The sequence below is a fragment of the Cuculus canorus genome, chromosome 3, assembly GCF_017976375.1.
Source record: "Cuculus canorus isolate bCucCan1 chromosome 3, bCucCan1.pri, whole genome shotgun sequence".
Classification (NCBI taxonomy): Eukaryota; Metazoa; Chordata; class Aves; order Cuculiformes; family Cuculidae; genus Cuculus; species Cuculus canorus.
This window is the reverse complement of record NC_071403.1, coordinates 104,886,608-104,901,419: the sequence shown is the minus strand read 5'-3', so window position 1 is coordinate 104,901,419 and position 14,812 is coordinate 104,886,608. Positions and strand designations below refer to the sequence as shown.

At 38.7% G+C, this 14,812-nt stretch overlaps 1 protein-coding gene across 6 annotated transcripts in view; it reads left to right on the top strand.

Annotated features, from left to right (window-relative positions):
* The window catches only part of RBKS (ribokinase), a 71,001-nt gene that overhangs the window by 6,638 nt on the left and 49,551 nt on the right, over positions 1-14,812 (top strand). Inside the window, exon 1 of one of the 6 annotated variants that reach the window (XM_054063784.1) lies at positions 14,473-14,727. The exons of 4 other annotated variants lie outside the window; for them this stretch is intronic. In XM_054063784.1, the coding sequence (XP_053919759.1) occupies positions 14,705-14,727 (23 nt within the window). In that variant the 5' untranslated portion in view covers positions 14,473-14,704. Of the gene's footprint in view, positions 1-14,472; positions 14,728-14,812 lie in introns of those variants that run through there. One more of the 6 variants, XM_054063785.1, reaches the window with a different exon arrangement.

The following is a 14,812-nucleotide window of genomic DNA, read 5'->3' as shown; positions in this document are numbered from 1 at the left end:
AAAATCAAGTTGACGAAATCCTTGGTAGTGAAATTCAGTAAGAAAATTGTTGGTTGTTCATATACAGCTTTTGAATATTTGTGGTGGTCCAGACACTGCACATCTGATGTGGGACCTGGTCCAAGCTCATTCATGTTGAAAGAAGCTTTTCACTTCTATAAACTTTGTCATTAAATTGTCATCCCCTCCAAAATCTGAGTGATCAGTTTATTTTAGGGTGAGACACAGCTTAATGTTTTAGTGTGTTAGAACTATTTGGTGTTATGCTCCAGACCTGAAAAGCTTCCAACACAATTTCTGTAACAAAAAATGACAAAATATTGACAAGGGGGAAAAAGAGGGAAAATGTCTGGCTGAGTGTTTCTTAAATTAACACAAAAATAACTAGGGCAAGGCAACCAATGACTTTTTTTAACCCATTACAAGAGCTGTATTTGCAACCAAGGTTATGAACCCCAGGCGAGAGACAGTGCGCCATTGATCCTAGCTGGCACTTTCTGAAAGAAACTGTTGTTTGTGCAACAGGGGATACTGTGGGTCATCTCCAAGTAGGACTGGTGGTGCTAGAACACCTGCTCACACTTGTCTTTGGCTTTTATGCATGAAAACTTCCCCCCTCCCCCTAGATGGAAAAGTGGAAGTTTTAAAAGTCTTGGGAAATATGAATGTGAAGCTGGTCACACAATGTCTTTTAACTTAGTTGCAACAAAAGTGTTGCTTTCTGGAATCTATTTAATTGAAACCTCTCTGGACTTTCATTTGATGTCTTCATTTTGTGTCCTAAGCTACTGTGTACTGTAATTAGGTGCTGTCTTTCCTTCCAGAAGCAATTCCATTTCAGCAATAAGTAATACGACTCTTGTTTTTTAGACTTGTTTATCTAGTTCATTTTTATTAGTATGTATTTAGTAGAGCTTTTGAGCTAAATAATAGCCCTTGTGGTACTACAGTCAGGCCTGTACTACATGAATGCCACAGGTGAAGTAATTTTTTTGTCTTCTCAGGAATGGAGAGGTAGCGCTGTTTGTCCTACTTAGTATTTGGAAAACATTTTGGAGTTGGAAGAGGGAAGAGGGGATAATCAGCTTTATAAAGATATGAGAAAGGTAAAGAGAGATTGAAAGAAGGTTTTAAAGATGACAAAAATAATAGAAAAGACATGAGGTTTACTGCAGAAAGCATGAAGAGGCTGTGGAGTTGGGGTTGAGTCAAAAGGCAAGAAAACTACTCTCCTAAGGGTGACAACTCCCCAGCTATCCAGAGGCCCCCTGTTTTTCAGTTTCTGGCTGCCTGCTTGCTTTCTGCAGTTTTCTCACATGGCTGCATGGCAAGGCTCAGGGAAAAGTTCTGTTTTAGTCCTGCTATCTTCTCCCACCACCGGCTTTTTGGAAGATACGGCACCCAGTAAGTCCTCTGTTACCTCCTCCTTCCCATGAGTGAGTTCCCAGCTGTCTGCTTCTGTTCCTACCAGCTGCAATGTCTGGTCTGTTTAAATTTGTAAATTGCTTTGAGATCCTTCAAGATGAAAGTTTCTACTTAAGTGAGATCATTATCGTCTTCTACATTTCTCCACTCCCTGTTCTCAGCTCAAGTTGTCTCACCTCAACTTGGGGTCCAACACAGTACTCAACATTCCAGCTCACAACAGCACAAAGCTTACACACAAATTTCAGCTTCCAATTCTTGACTTGTTTGACACCTCTCAGAGTACTTCAGAGCTGAAGGTTAAATATATGTATTTTCCTGAGCCAATGTTGAAATACTTAGCACTTGCCACACTGAGATTGTACTTCTGCATTTGCGTCTGACTACACGTTATTTTTTGTGCTTCAAGAGGCTATGTAGTTCTGTTCCTCCCACTTCTTAAGTACTTACTCATTCTAGGAAGCATTCCAGCTACGGTGTTGTTCTGTGATCCTACACTATATTCTTATAGGCATACTTTGTTCATGTTCTTGTGGTTAAACTGTAAGCCTGTCAGGGCAGGGATTTCACTTCTGTCTGGTGTAGGGAACTTACAGAGTGAAACCCTGACAGGAGTCCAGACGGCTCTCTCTGTTCAAGACAGTAGTATGGTGTTTAAACAGGAGAACCCCTTTTCTGTTCAGCTGCACCTCTAGCTGTAATCTTCTACTTCCATCTTTTAACTGACTAGTAAAGAGTTTTTTCACAGTATAGTATGTGTGTGTTTATTCCCAATGTCATTCACATTCCAGTGAAATTTCCTTCTTTCCTACGAAAATGAGGTCATCTTAAACCTGTGTTTATGATACTGCAGTCATTTCCATGGCAGTAGACTATGATATCATCAGTGGAGGATTATGCCTTTCCTATGTGTGTTAGCCAATTAAAAATTATGGTTTGTGAGATAAAACTAGTGTTTACCAAGCTTTTAGGTTTAGTCCATATGAGGCAGGGAAACTATTGCTTAATTCTCTAGAGAGTTCACTTGGGTAATGGAGTAAATGAATCCAGAAACATTTTGATCCTAGCAGGTGATAAGTTTTTTGGGGTGTATTATCCTAATGGGAGAAGAAAATCAGCTACTCCATCTTGCCTGGCAGTGAACACTTGTCTGAAACGTCGTGGTACTCATTGTTTTGTTATTCAGAGCGACTTAAATGCTTGACTTAAAGTATCAAATTTTTCTAGTTTCATTAGACTGGTGTTTTTCCCTCTTGGAGGTCACTAAGCTATTGTACACTACCAACAACAGTAAAAAAAATGTGTTTATCAGTCTTTTCATCTTTTCATGGGTGCCCTCTTTGCCAGCTATCAGTTGCTGAATCTCTTTGTTGAACCTTCCTAAGTATGTACATGCTTTCTTATGGGTTGATGACAGTAGAAGCCAACTGCAACCCTACAATGGTAAAAGAAAATCATTCATTTAAAACAGTGTCCAGTGTTAGAACAGTTGCTAATGCTGCAAGATGGAAGTGATGGATTCACAACATAATTTATTTCATCCCTTCAAATACTTTAGAATTTTTAAGTCAAGTAGACTTGTCTAAACAAGAGTCAAGAGAAAGGGAAAAGAGATTAGATAAAAGTTTATAGAGAAAGAACAACATCTGTCTAGATATTGCAATGCGAGACAAAATTTGTAGCCATTTTTTGGTAATGTAGTTTAATTACAGCAAAAGACTATACCTGTGCACATTTCAGCTTCTCTGTTTTCCCACAGAACAGAAGGGAACTCTTATAAAATATGTTTCAGTAATCTGGGTCAGAACAGATCTGGGTCAGATCCTCCTAGAACCTATGCCAGATCCTCCTAGAAGCTGTGCTAAAGCACATGGAGGGCAGGGAGGTGATTAGTGGCAGCCAGCATGGCTTCACCAGGGGCAAGTCCTGTTTGGCCAACTTGGTGGCCTTCTGTGATGGGGTAACCACAGCAGTGGACACAGGTAAACTGATGGATGTGATCTATCTAGACTTCTGTAAAGCCTTTGACACAGTCCCCCACAACATTCTTCTCTCTAAATTGGAGAGATACGGATTTGATGGGTAGACGGTAAGGTGGATAAGAAACTGGTTAGATGGTCCTATTCAGAAAGTAGTGGTCAATAGCTCAAAGTCCAGATGGAGATCCGTGATGAGTGGTGTCCCTCAGGGGTCCGTACTGGGACCGGTGCTGTTGAATATCTTTATCAATGATATTCACAGCGAGATTGAGTGCACCCTCAGCAAGTTTGTGGATGACACCAAGCTGAGTGGTGTAGTTGCCACACCGGAAGGATGGGATGTCATCCAGAGGGACCTGGACAGGCTGGAGAAGTGGGCCTGTGAGAACCTCATGAGGTTCAACAAGGCCAAGTGTAAGGTCCTGCACCTGGGTCTGGGCACGATGGGGGATGATGTGCTTGAGAGCAGCCCTGCAGAGAAAGACTTGGGGGTGCTGGTTGATGAGAAGCTCGACATGAGCCGGCAATGTGCGCTCGCTGCCCAGAAGGCCAACCATATCCTGGGCTGCATCAAAAGAAGCGTGGCCAGCAGGTCGAGGGAAGTGATTCTGCCCCTCTATTCCTCTCTTGGGAGACCTCATCTGGAATACTGTGTCCAGTTCTGGAATCCTCAACGTAAGAAGGATATGGAGGTGTTGGAACGGGTCCAGAGGAGGGCTACGAAGATGATTGGAGGGCTGGAGCACCTTCCGTACAAGGACAGGCTGAAAGAGTTGGGCTTGTTCAGCCTGGAGAAGAGAAGGCTCAGAGGAGATCTTATAGAAAAGCTGGAGAGGGCCTGTTCGTAAAGGCTTGTGGGGATAGGACCGGGGGAATGGTTATAAACTGGAGAGGGGCAGATTTAGACTGGACATTAGGAATAATTTCTTCACCATGAGAGTGGTGAGACACTGCACAGGTTTCCCAGGGAAGCTGTGGATGCCCCATCGCTGGAGGTGTTCAAGGCCAGGTTGGATGGGGCCTTGGGCAGCCTGATCTGGTGGGATGTCCCTACCCATTGCAGGGGGGTTGGAACTGGATGATCTTTCAGGTCCTTTCCAACCCTAACTATACTATGATTAGAAAAAATCTCCAGATGGTGTGCCCTAAGTACATACAAGACTTGCATGTATCCAGTTTCACAGGAAGTCTAGAATATGAAAAGGTTCTCCCTGATATTATTACCATGTTAGTAACAACAGTACAAAAAAATTCTTCTTCTCATTGACATTCATGGAAATGGAACCAGGTTGGAATGGAACAAAAGATAGAGAGGCAGAATTATTGTATGTAGTTTTTGGAGACTGAGATTGCTAATGCCGTAACAGACCTAGCCCATATTTACTGAGCATACAATCAGGTGATTTTACAGCAGCCTCTTGAGTGTGCAGCTTCCCTATCATTCTGCATTCCTGCTGAGGCTTCAGCTGCCTCTGGAAAACCCAGAGTGATACCTCTCTTTGAAGAAAATGAAAAGCCAGGAAGCAATAACATGATAATCAAGGAAGAGGCTGTTCTGATAAAAACTTATTTGCCAATTGTCCACTATCGGCATCAGGACTGAGGGGCTTTTTGTTCATTTCTGCTACAATAGAAATGTAATCTTATCTCAGCAGTGCTCTATAGCATATAGACATTGCCTCATGTTATAACATCCCACTTTAACGATATCACAAGTGTTGCCTTTGGCTTTCTGTAGAATTCTTAGATATCTGTGCAGTTCCAAGTAGATGACATGCAAAACAGTGATACACTGGGCATTGGCATTATCGCTACTTCAGGGTATGCCTTGGGCTTCTGCTGTACCCCAGTGATGCAGATTGAATATTATGTTGTGTCATGAGTTTATCTGTAATTTCTTGCCCCAGTGAATATTCTTTTATAATGTAACTCCCACTCTTTCTTATTGGCTTGGCTATTGTCCCTGTTATTATTGGAAATGATTTTTGACTATTTAAAAGAGAACATCTCTTGGCTTTTCAGTATGGAGGTGTTTACCATACAAGTTTTGGTTATAATCAAAGGGAAATTGCCTAAAGGAACTCCTTTGAAAATATTTGTCACAATAAACAGATGTTGGGCACTATATTTTAACACCCAACACTGAGAATATTGTATTTTCTCCCCCTTTGTGAGCCACAGCACGATCTGATTAATAGTTCTGTTCTGTCTCATTAATGAATTGCTTGCTGGCTGTACTGTTAATGGAAATAACCATTTTCCTAGATGCATTTTGAGTCATTTTTGGATGAATTTTAGTACTTCTGACAGTAAAGAGCTCCTGGCACAAGTCAAAAGCTGCAATAAAAATTGTACAGAGTCGATGGTAACAAATTTGTGTGAAAACACTCTGGGCAGGCATGTATATGATGTTGCCTCTAGGAGCTCTTTGAGCTGTTCTTTCCATAGGAGTTTACCAGTAAGATTTTGTTTGCTTGTTTTATTTGGCTGCAGTTGTTAGTCCCTATATTAAGCTGCAGTGAGTTATTTGTTGCTGACATCTCTGGTTCCTTTCAAGCCTGGTATTATGTACTTTAAGCCTGAAGAAAATACAAAATGATTTTTCACTAGCATATTGCCTTAGCAGGTGCACCTTCATACAGCATATTAATTTTTGAGACAAGTAATTATAAAATATGAAGGTGGAAATGTTCCTAAATATATCAGTTGTGTGCTGTCTTCTGAATTTTATTATTTCTTCTTTCCATTTCTGACTTTAGTAATTTTTTTTTTCCTTTTTGGATCAATAGCAAGTCATCTCTGAACCATCTCTGATTTTCCCTCATTTGTCTCCACCTCTTCTTGTTATCTTTCTACATCATGTTCTTACAGTGTGCTTCTTTTCTTATTGCTGTTTTCTTGCCTCTTGTCTTTGAAAAAATATCTTTTGCTTCCAAAGAATCCTAACCTCCTGTTACCTAATTTATTCTGACCATCACTCACTCTACTTCCTGTCATCTCAGATCCCTGTTTATACAAAATGTATAAACCTTGATAGTGCAAACAGCAGAAAGGAAACTAACATGTTGGTCAGAGCTGAACATAAAGGATGGAAGAAATAAGAAAGGCAGATCAAGTTCAGTACTCATATAGAAAGAGGCATTTTCTGTGTTCTCGGCTGTAATGACAGTGAATATGCCTTCCTTCTTCTGACTGTCTGATCCTCTTAGTATTATTCATTGGGAATATCCCATTAGTATTGCTGAATCTTTTTTTATTATTATTGTTTTCCTGTCCTTTTTTTTTACCCTGGGAAGAAACGAAATAAAAATGGCTAGTGGTTTTGCTGAAGCTCATAGTATTTCATATAGAGACAACAAAAATGAGCAGATTTTTCTTCAGTTTTCTTTCCCTGTTACTCATTAAATTCTGGGCATTGATGGAGATGTGAGTTTTACACTGGCAGGCATCACAAGCCAGGGTTATACAGAATTGCCTTCCTGATTTTCAGAGATCTCCGTTCCCAAGAGAGTTTAAATGGTAAAAAATGGAGAAGGCGCTTACTGAGAGGAAATCCCTGCTTGTCACGGGATAGTTAACTTTGGCCACCAAAGCCCATGCACCCTCTGCGTCCTGCACATTCTCATCTTTGCCCCACAAGCTGTAATGCTACTGTAATTCAAGATTTTAGCAGATGCCTTTATAATTAGATTGAACTTCAGATAGTGCTTTTTTATATTAGTGAATCAAGAGTAAGATAGTTTTAAAGTAAAAACTTGAAGGCACTGTGAGTTTAGCCCTGAAGTGGTCAGGGAGTTGGAGTAGATGATCGTTGTTGTTCCTTTACAACCGAACTAAATCCATCCCATCCCATCCCATCCCATCCCATCCCATCCCATCCCATCCCATCCCATCCCATCCTTGTACTAAATTTAAATATATTGATTACCTTTATTAGGTATGATAGATTGAGTAAGTATATATAAACTAAGTATTGCTTTGGTTATACTTTTCATCTGTGATCTGCATGGATTCTATAGGGAGTACTATTCTTGCAAACATGATATCCTGGGTATGAGCTTTTAGAGCAACATCTTATGTAAGAAAATTATTACACTATTTGGACCACACTATACTTTGTCTTGATGAATATGTAGTGACAACACATCTATGATGTTGTTTTTGATATTATATTTTATGAAACAAACTTGATTGTGTTCAAAATGCCAATACTTAATGGTGTGTGGAGGTTACCTTTTTTATTTGTCACTGAGAAAAGACTGATGACAAGATTTGTAGGCAGCTCAGCAGGTGCCCTATTTTCTGCATGATAGTAAAGCAGAAGCACAGGTTACTTTCTTGATTTACCAGTATATGAAAAATTGTGATGGCGAGAACAAGGACCCCGAGGCCTCAACCGTATTATTGCCACTTTCTTCATTGTTGTCTGGGAAATCCCTTCTTTAAGAGGTAGAGAAAAGATTAATGTTCACAAATGTCTTGTTTATATTTATCTGTCCTTATGCATTTACAGATCACTCTCTTGCTTGGTTTGCAAAGGTTGTTTTGTATTGTGTTGGTTTTTCTGCTTTAGCTCTGGTACTTTATCATGATATGATGTTCTGTTCAGCATAGGAACCGTAGGCAGCTTTCTCTGCCCCTTGGTTGGCACAGCATGTTTCAGAGACAGTCTATTCTAACATCACCATCAGATTGCCTTGAAAATAATTATGTAACTGCAATTCCAAAAATAATGTAATTGAGAGACATCAGTGAAGAATAATGTGGGAGGAAAATAAAGTTAGAGAGTAGCAATTCTGAAAATTTCCACAATATTTCTTAAATACAAACCAGATGTTTGGTAAGAATGATGGAATGTTTGCTGAGACTTAAATATCTGAAGATGGATTTGTATTTTTTTTTTGGTTTCTTAGAGCTTTAGAGCTTCAGTTTTTGAATTAAACATTACACAGATTATGAATTCATCAATGATGAGTCCACCTTTCCCCAAAAGTTGACTGCTAGAGACTTGAGGAAATGTTACAGGTTTGTTGTTTCATGAGAAAGCTTCTTACTTCTGGCAATTAGTCAAATAAATAATCTTTTTGTGTTTTAGGTTTCATACTCCTAACATAAGTTAGGAATTTTGATCTCTTGGTGATATTGTCATTTCACTGAAGTGCAGTACAGTGGGCTACCATTCATCTGTATGCCTTCTTATTTATTTCATCTTTTAATATCTAGGAGGGTAAAATTTGCTTCTGCACGAGGGGCCATCAGAAATGTTTATTGAAGGTCGTGAAGAGCTGTGAACAATCTGTTCTCATATATGTGTTACAAATTTTGGTCCTTTGAAACTGAGCTTGTGATTGTGCATGTAAGAAGGTACCCTTGTTGTGGCCCTCCCACCTGTAGTTGCAGCTATTAGTTTAGCTTTTTCCCGTGATAGAGACTTGTGCCAGTTGTTTCAGTTCATCTGTTTACCTATTTAGTAATGAGATTTACAAAAATTTTATCTTTAAAAAAATATATGTATATTTGTGTTTTTCATAGAATGCATATTTTTGCTGACAGCAAAACTGAAAAGATTCCTGCTGCTTTGCACCAATTAATCACTCACATGTTTGTGCTGTGGTGGCAAACTGTATATAGTGTAAACTCAAACAGGTTTAAAAAAGTACTCTGAATGGATGATGGGGTGAAGCTTTTACATCTCACTCCACCACTGTGCTTCAGCACTGTCCTGTGAAAGAACTGCTTTTAAAGCATCAATTATTCTGCCTGGTACCACTTTGGGTAATGTTTCTGCACTATTCTTTACTGTGGGCTAGAGAGAGGACCCAGGCCATCAAACATTCAAGCAAAAATCAATTATTTGAAATGTGTGAAAAGTTTAATTTTTTTAGGAAAAATTTGTCATTTTCAGAGGCAGCAGGAAGAAAAAATAAAGATATCCTATGAGTTCTAATTGTTTCTAATTGTCTCTGACAATTTTTTTGGTCATTCTAGATCTGAGGTGAGACCAAGAGCCTAAAACTGGATAGCCTCATATTTAAACCAAGCTGTAGTTCACTAAATTCCTGAGGTAGTCTCTTCATAAATCTTGAACATTTTCTACCTTCAAATAAGATGTTTTAGTGGATTATTAAAGGGAAGAAAGCATAAATGAGTCAAGAACACAAGTTTTTTTTAAAGAATTGTGGTCTTTTGTCTGTGTGTTATGGATGCTTTCCCATATAGCACATATTCAGATCTTTAAAAGTTAAGCTAGATGAAACAGACCATGGCTAAACCAAAACATCAAGCCAGATCCTAAAGACATCTGAGACTTTTTCACCACATTGTTGTACTAATATTCCTTGTTAGAGGGAAGAACTGTTCTCTCCTTTGTATTTGTTCAGTTCTGAGAATCATGAAAGCCCAGTAAATTGTATGTACCAGACAGTGGCTAGCTATACACCCACTGTAATCTCACAGGGATTTTCCCCGTTCTAGGAAACTCCCAGGAGGGGAGAAAGAGGCAGTTTTGTTCAGTGATTCAAAGAGAACAGAATCAAGGCTTAATTCTAGGCATTTACATTCTGTTCCTTTTTATTGACACTTCTACGTGTAGCATTTCTGCTACTCTATTGATAGGGCTTGATGTTCTTCACCTTTCTTCAAGAGAAAAAATAATGTCTGAATTGGTTTTGTGTTACTATGTAAATGACAGTCATCTTAGATAATGTGATATGTAATCTAACATACAAATTCTCTTTCTGAGTTGCCTGATGAGAATACTGTTTTCTTTTTTCTCAGAGAAAAATGTTTCTGTACTTTTCTGTTTTCCTTTCTCATGCACATGTTGTTTCTCAGAGGCATAGTGATAATTTATGCTTTTCTTCAGTAGCTCTAGTGAGCAAAGTATACTGTACTATTTTATTGAACCTTAGTTACATAGCGTTCAGTGTTTTTAACCTACAAGCAGTATCAAGTCAAAGTTTCATCATTGACTTAGGGCAGTCTGGCTGTACTGCTGCCAGCAAAGGCATTCCTACTCCTCCCCTCGCTCACCTTCTCTTCAGTCCTGCAAATTCTGGCCCACCCTGGCTGCTGCATAGTAAGCTGGACCAACTTGCTGATCCAAAATAAAGTGATCCTTGGAACAAAAATATTTTGAATTTGAAAGCTTTGTGAACAATAAAAGCAATGCAAGAGAAAGTGGGAAAATGCTGCTGAGAAGGGGGCGTGAGTTTACACCAGCTTAAGCAAACAGTAATAATACATCTTTATAGTACTTTCACTTGTTGAAAACAATGAACAGACACTGGTTAGGTGTCACAAATTGTAAGCAAACCATGATTAATTTCAGGATACATTTACGCAAATGATGCTAATATACATCTCTCCCTTTCCCCTCCCTCCTTCTTCAGACTGTCTGTCTCTGAATATGATCTAGTCACTGCTCAGATCAGAACTTTTCAAGAAAATCCAGAATACCAGGGAAAGGGGCATTGATGTCTCAGTAAGTTGCACTTCCACCTCTGTTTCAGTGCTTCAACACAGTAGTAAAGGGTTCAGTTCTGTTTCTGATGCCATCCTTCCATAGGAATATCTGTCTGAAAATACAAATGCCAATCAGCTCTTGCCTTTAAGGGAATGCATGGCACGCACTTACTGGGAGAGAGGGTTGAAGCTACTGCAGTAGTGATATTCTTATGTGTATACTTTTATTCATCCCAAACCTCTGAAACATAAGTGGATGTAAGAGTCTTCATTTCCTGTGAACAAATGTGAGCAGCATTGCTGTGTGCTTTACATTTACATATGGTTTTGTAAAAACTCAGTTAAAATTCTAAGAGATTGCATTCCTTTATTTGTAATGTCCAAAGTATTTCAGGATACTTCAGTCTGAACTTTCCTCTATAAATATGACTCAGAAATACAGTGCACAATTTGTAGAACATGTTATATAGTATTGTATTTCTCATCTAATAAGTGTTAGGAGGTTTCAGGTTTAGTTTCTGATTGTTCATAAGAGATGAGAGCTCAATATCCTTTGTACCATTTATGCTCTTAAAGCTGAGCAGAATTTGTCATGTAAGCAAAGAGCAGTCTGTTGGACAGAAACTTAAATTAGGTTTTTCAAGTCAGTGTTTTCAAATTACATCAAATTTGTAAATGGCTTTACAAAACGTTTTATGCAACAATTCGGAAAGCCCTTGTGACAGTTTTTCTAATTAACTTATTTAGCCTAGTTTTGGAGTAACATTAGCTGTTTCATCACTTTTAGGCTATTTGGAATATTCTTTGTGGCACTACCAATAAGCCAAGAATTTATAGGGTTCCTTAATCATACAGATTACTCATCATTGCCTGCTCATAACAGAAGCCTGAAATGCTCATTAAAATTGTCTGATGTGAATCAAAGTTAGTGTAGTTGCAGAAGTAAATGACAAGAAAATAGCATTATATTAGCAAAAAAAAATCCTGAATATCTATTTCAGTGAAAGTGAAACCTCCAGGCTTGTATATAGATCAGTACTCTGTCTTTGTTTAATATGGAAATAGAAGTAGGCTTCTGCAGTAGGTAACTGATCTGAAAGGATTGATGATCATGCCTGAAATGTAATAGGGTGGGATTTTTGTTTACAGTGACCTACAGGAACTTGCTGCATGCTCTTGCCTAGTCTGTTAGCCTATTTTTAAAATTGGCTAATTATAAACTACTGCTCCAACTAGATCCTTTGCCCTTTGCCTTGTACCTTTCCATCAAAACAATAAAAAAGGTCATCTCCCTGTCTCCAACAAGCTGTTCGATTCCTACAGGCAGTTATTATGCCATGTTGCTTGAAACATTGAGGCCCAGATTCTCATCTCACCAAGCCTGCTTTTTCACCAGTGCAATTATGATGCTTTTATTGGAGTTGCATGTTGATGCCAACATAACTGAGTGAAGAATCGAGTCATGATCTGGTCACTGCTAAAGCAAGAATGTGTATTGTTGAACATACTTCTTGAAAATGCATATTAACTCAGGGCAGTGCTATTAGCAGATGACTGCTGGGATGTCACAATTGTTAATCTTTGTCTAAAAGTATATTAGCTTTTTTTGTGTAAACAAATTCTGTTTAGATTAAGCTATAATCTCTGAAAAACCCTCAGGAAGGAAAATGAATTGAGGCTTGACACCATTTTCATACTGCAGAATTTAAATGAGAAGACTGTGTGAGCTAATGGGTTGAGCTGATCTCTATTTTTGGTTTTGCCACTGGCTTCTTGGCTGACCTGAGGCACAAAAAGGCAAAATGACTTCCCTAAATTTCACAGGCACAAAGCAGGAATAACAATGTTGTTCTGCTTTTTAAAGCATAGTGAGATGTGTGGAAGAAAGAATTGTACAAGAGCTGCTTTCCTAAATTGGGTGAAACAATTATTCTTTACTGACTAGCACATAACTTTAGAAGTGTACGTACAGTGCCCTGGCACTGTCTGAAAATGAGCTTCCTCAGCTGAGTTTTGTGGCCTTCATTCACTGGTCCACAGCCGCTACTTTGGCTTCCAGTGGCAAAAGCAGTGATGAATTATAGATGTTACCATTAATAAACAGTATTTATCTACACTCATTACACCTTGTTCCTTGAAATCTTATGGTTACTAACAGCTGTAAACAACGTGCTGGATGCAGCTGTGGGCAAACTGTTTTAACTTAGCAATCCTTTCCATATATACGTAAGGTACCTGTATGTATACTTCTAAAAAGCTGTTATATTTTTATTTAAAATGAGTTAAACATTTCCCAACTGAATGTTCCCAGCTCTGCCTCTCTGGAAACAAAATGAGTGCCATTAGCTGTATGTTTGAGCCTTCTGGTGTTTCTCTGTAGTCACCCACACAAAATAAACCTACTGACTGGTACCATACCTTCATGCTAAAATCTGGGGTGTTCTGTTTGTGAGCATCCCTACTTAGAGCCTGCATCCTAGCCTACGTCTCTCTGGAATTTGTAACTACTGATGAAGACAAACCTATAAAAACTCCTTCAAAGCAAAAATCTTCATTTCTGGGAGTTCAGGATTTGTTTGGCTTCACTAGTTTAATTTTAGATTTTCTTGATTTCATAACTATCCTAAACCTTTGGAATGATGAATGCTGGAACTGAAAATTAGCAGGGAAAGAATGCTTGCTTTTTCCTGAGAATATTCAGTAAATCAGGCTGTGCTCTGTCGTTAAGTCCATAAGATTTTGCAAACGTCGATATGCCCTAGGCTTGCAGCATAAACTCGGAAAGTGATTTATACATATTCTTTACTCTGTAGTGACTTACTAGGGCAGAAGCATGTCACCTTTTTACTGATTTGGAGGGCTGGAAATTTTGAAGCTGCATTCTTTCAGACTCCCCTTCCCCACTCTCCCTTTCTTTCATGCAGACTTTTGGAAACCTGTCTGAGCTAACTGTCCTTGACTGAATGGGTTGTTTTTACCTCACAGGGGACCTTCTCTCCACACATGTGAACTTGTTTGTAGCTTAAGACATAGAAGGAATTCCATTTTTAAACTTTGTGCCTGGAATGTGTGGCTTGAGGGGGCAGAGATTTTGATAATCTGAGTGTTGCAAACGGTTTTGAGTTATGTGTTATAATAGAAGTGGCAAAAGTAAGGTAGCCTTTTGCATTCTGGGAAGTTCTTCCACATAGTCTCAATGGCATCTTTTCAGCTTTTGCTGGAGATAGCAAAGCATCTGGTAGGGTTAACGAAATTACAATTTTGTTTTGTTTTTTCCGAAATGGAAATTAAACCAGAATACACTCCTGATGGGTTTCCGCTTGTATTAGTGCATCTGGTTCTGGGCACCCATCCCCAGAAGGATGTAAATGTAATTGGAGTGCATTCAAGAAACAAAAAAATGCTGAGAAGTTGTAAAGCTTGATTTGTAAGAGAATAACTTAAAAAAGAAAAAAGTTAAGTATGTACAGCATGCCTGACTGACAGCAGAGAGGAGGAAGGTTTTGATAATGATCTACAATTTTGAGGGGTGTGAACACCAACAAAGTGAAAAATTACTTTGGGTGGTTCAAGAAGGTATAATTAGATGTAATGAAATTAAATGAACAATAAGTAAACTTGAGCTGAACATTACAGTAAAACAACATGAGCAGTGAGACCTAGAGATTTGTTATTTATCTGTATTGAGTTAGCACTGGGGGATCCCAGTGAGGCATCAAGTGCTGCTTTTCCTATAGAAACATGAAACACGAACAAAAGAATTGCAATCACTCTCTTGAGTAATAAAAGAGAAGTTTTACTGGGTGGCATATAAGGAATTAACTTAAACTGGTGGGATGCAGCATAGGTACCCTAAAAGGTCTTTTGAGTCTTTTTTGGTCTTACTGTCTGGCTTTGAACCATCTAAAATTATTAGAATGCAACTCTTATTTTGAAAATGCTTG